Below are 3904 nucleotides of genomic sequence, written 5' to 3'. Positions count from 1 at the left end.
GCGGCGTCAAGACAGCCTAGGCGGAGGCAAGATGGCTAAAAATCACCTAGGAGTCAATAAGACGTTTAGAGGGACTAATTGGAGAAAATCATGACGGATTCTCAATTTCGAGCGTCTAGGCGAGGCCTAGACGATCTAGACGGCCTTCATTTCGAACAGTGATACATAGTGTCACACAAACCTACCCGTAATGCTTGGGCAAATAAAAAACCGTAAAATAGACAATATACTTTCTTACACTCACGATATATATGTCTTCCAATATTTTTATTGTAAATTAGTTATGATATATACCACAATTTCCTACGCTTGTTTTTTTTTTTTTTTTTTGACAACTCTACGCTTGTTTATTAACAAATAAAATAAACTCCCGAACATTATTATTTCCAGAAATTACAAATGAAATAAAAATATGTGGAACTATCAACAAATTGCTGATTGATCCAATTAGAATATACACTAATTGATTAATAACATTAATGAATTAATATTGTAATTTAATTCCATATTTGACGAGACCAGGAATGTGAGAACCAACAACGAAATCATCCCAATTAACGGTAGTCGGATCAAAGTTAAATATTTCTGCCTCATTATTGGAACATGTTTCCCTCAATGCTTTTCTCAGGTATTCTGAATTCGTGTCATCAAAACTGTATCACAAACATAAAAAAAGTTAAATATTATTATATATAGAATTTTGATAAAGCATAATTGTATTAGTGATGATGTAATAAGGTTAATTAAGAATTCTTACATGCCCATTAAGTAGGTATAAGGTTTATAAAATTCAATGAATCTTGTGAGCAACCTTATCTTGAGACCAAGAGTCATATACATATCTTCGTATTTCTTTGAGAATCTGGATGCTAATTGCAATGCCTTGAAAGGCAAGAGATATTGAATAGCCAAGTACAAACGGTAGGCGGACATAGAGTTGATAAGAGTGAGATTGTGATACTGAATTGGTTTTCCATCTTTTTCGAATAATGGATTTGCAGAGAAGTACCGGTACATAAAGTCATCAATATTTGATAATGTAACTTGATTTCTCGATGATGATCCGCTTTGGTACACTATTTCTGTTGAATATTTCTTCTCTCTTGCTACCATTGCTACTATCATATTATTCACCACCATATCAGCAGGAATCTGCATGGATCATTAGATATTTATTTCAATTAATCATTAATTAGATTATACAAATATAATTAAGATTAACTAACCAGATCATAGACTGTCTCTGGATTGTAAACAAAGCATTCTAATCTCCCTTTTCCATAGGCAGCAATCACACTATCAATGGTTCTGTCATATTCAAATCAACAAAATATTATTCACATTCATTTGCGATTCATCAGTCATGATTCACAAAATAAGAATTTTGATTCACTAGTCGAATCTTGATTTAACAACTATAGTAGAACAATTCGAGTTACTTATTAAATCTTATCGTATATACAGGTCTCTATGAAGGAAGTTGTACTTACTTTGCACCTTCAATCCAACCAGGAAAAGGTTCTTTGTAAGTGCTAATGATCATAGATGGACGAATGATGAGAAGAGATAAATTGTCTTTTGAAGCTACTAAATGCATCTCTGACATTGCTTTTGAGAATACATATGTATTTGGCCATCCATGTAATTTTGCTCTATAATTAGTCAATAAGAACATACATAAATTATTATCTTAATCTCATAAATATCTCATAATATATAGGATAAATAATTATAAAGTCCTTATATTTTTACTTAACACGTTAGGAAGTCCATCATATTATTATAAGATCGTTAAGTCTTATCTTTATTAATTTTTGAATCCTTCCATTTGTTTTTGTAAATGAAAATCCAAAATTGCCACTAGTTATATACATAAAAAAAATTGTTTTAGTTCCATATTTAATCTAATTAGTTGTAATAAAGTTTTTGAACTACATATACACTGAAATTAATATACTTGAAAATATGTATTATTAATTTTCTTAAATTGTAATTATTTTTTTCTTTATTTTTAATATAATATCTTTAAACTAAACATTAAATATTCTTATAAATATTTTATAATTTTTTAAAAATCATATATTTTTTTCTTCGTTCGTAAAATTTATTAGAATTGTAAAAACTTTTTACAAAGATAGTCTTACTCCTATTTTAATAATTTTTGAAATATTTTTCATTCATTTTTTTAGTCAATCAATTTTACGTTATTAAATTCAAGTTTTATAATTGTATAAAAATTAATAAATCAATTACTTTATATTGGAGAGATTGTGATTATGTAAGAAAAAAGAGAAAAAAAAATATAAAACAGAAAAACAGATGTTTTATTATTAAAACATAAAGTAAATGGTAATTTTGGTATTTTAAAATTTATTTAGTATAGTTTGACAATTTACCTAAGCATAAGGACTGAGGAGTTAACAAAAACAAAAATTGATGGACTATATAATTATTTCTAAAAACAGAGAGACTAAGTAGTGTATTAGGTAAAAACACCGAGACCTTATAATTATTTACCCTAATATATATACTTAATTCATTAATAAATGATTACCTTTCAAGACCCAATTTTTTCATGGCTATTGCAGTTTCTTTCTGTGAAGCATTTTCAGATAGAAGTTGATCCAATTTTTCTTGTACCAATTTCTTTTCAACTTCAATATCTACTTTGTTACTTCCATTTTTTGATTTTCCTAATGATAATGGCTTCTCCAGTATTAATCCTCCATCCTCTCCACATACATAAGCTGCACAGAAAATATTTAATTAATTTTAATGGAACTTTAATTAATTCGAAGGTCAATTAACTAATCAAGGCATTTAATTAATCAATTAATTACCAGTAGAGACATGGACAAGCATCTTGACTTTGTGACATTTCTTTGCAAAGTTGATTACATTCAAAGCTCCAAATGTGTTGATGCCTAATGCAACATCATATCTTCAAAATCCCCCAAAACAAAATAGTTAGTTTTCATTAGTTATGAATTAATTAATGAGATAATTATAATTAAAATAATTATATACCTTTCATTGAAGTTGGTTGAGGCAGCACAGTTGACTACATAATCAACTTCTTTCAAGAGTTCATCATTCAAAGAAGAATCTTTGATTCCTAAATCTTCACAACTAATATCTCCAGCAACAGCTCTAACTTTTTCTGATATGAACGAATTCAGATTTTCACCATGTTTCTCTTTGAGAACCTTAAACAATTCCTTCTCTACCACCTGATTATATAATTAATTACATCAAAATTAATACTAATTTCAAGAAATTAAGAAATATTTAAAGCTATAGGGAGAGTAAATACATCTTGTTGTAAACGTTGCATAGCAGATTTAGCATCGGAAGCTCGTAAAAGAAGATACATTTTCTTCACATTTGGTTGAACTCTTAATATTTTCTCCACGAAAACTGCACCAAATTAATTAAAGAAAATCAATTAATTTCACTGCATATAAAAAAGGATTAAATTGAATGAAGAGAGAAAGTGAAAGGATTATATAGAATATAAATACATACTCTTAGCTAGATAACCAGTAGCACCAGTGACCAAAAAAGTTTTATTTTCAAGGAACTGAGTAATGCTTCCTAACTCAGCTGCCATTATAATCAATTTAATGGATTGAATAAAAAATAAAGTAATATTGTATAAATTGCTACAGATTTATGAATTCTGAAATTATTCGTTTGGAATTTGAGGTGTAAGTTGTGGAAATGAGAAGCAAGAGAAAGGTATATATATATAGGAGAGATTATGGATTAAACTAATAAAACTATTGGCCATCTTATATGAACGGTCAATTATTCCAATTAATTTCTCAAAGACATGACTTACTTACAGATATTATTATATTTTTTTTATTTTTGTGGAAAAGTATACTGTTTGATCAAAACCAAA

At 27.9% G+C, this 3904-nt stretch overlaps 1 protein-coding gene across 2 annotated transcripts; it reads right to left on the bottom strand.

The window, feature by feature from the left end:
* Positions 1–375: 375 nt before the first annotated feature.
* Positions 376–3689, bottom strand: LOC136203650 (fatty acyl-CoA reductase 3-like). Of its 2 annotated transcripts, XM_065994852.1 has the most exons (9): positions 3526–3689; positions 3314–3417; positions 3028–3230; positions 2841–2941; positions 2555–2747; positions 1491–1652; positions 1227–1308; positions 758–1152; positions 376–653 (listed from the first exon to the last, which is right to left on the bottom strand). In XM_065994852.1, the coding sequence occupies exons 1-9, from the start codon at positions 3608–3610 to the stop codon at positions 485–487; spliced, it is 1494 nt and encodes a 497-aa protein (XP_065850924.1). In that variant the 5' UTR covers positions 3611–3689; the 3' UTR covers positions 376–484. The 2 variants fall into 2 exon arrangements, with proteins under 2 accessions (XP_065850924.1, XP_065850925.1); XM_065994853.1 differs by lacking the exons at positions 376–653; positions 758–1152 and having other exon boundaries at positions 1218–1308.
* Between the last annotated feature and the right edge of the window lie 215 nt (positions 3690–3904).

Source organism: Euphorbia lathyris, chromosome 8, assembly GCF_963576675.1.
Source record: "Euphorbia lathyris chromosome 8, ddEupLath1.1, whole genome shotgun sequence".
NCBI classification, from domain to species: Eukaryota; Viridiplantae; Streptophyta; class Magnoliopsida; order Malpighiales; family Euphorbiaceae; genus Euphorbia; species Euphorbia lathyris.
Note: the sequence above shows the minus strand (reverse complement) of the source record. Positions and strands in the feature narration are given on the sequence as shown.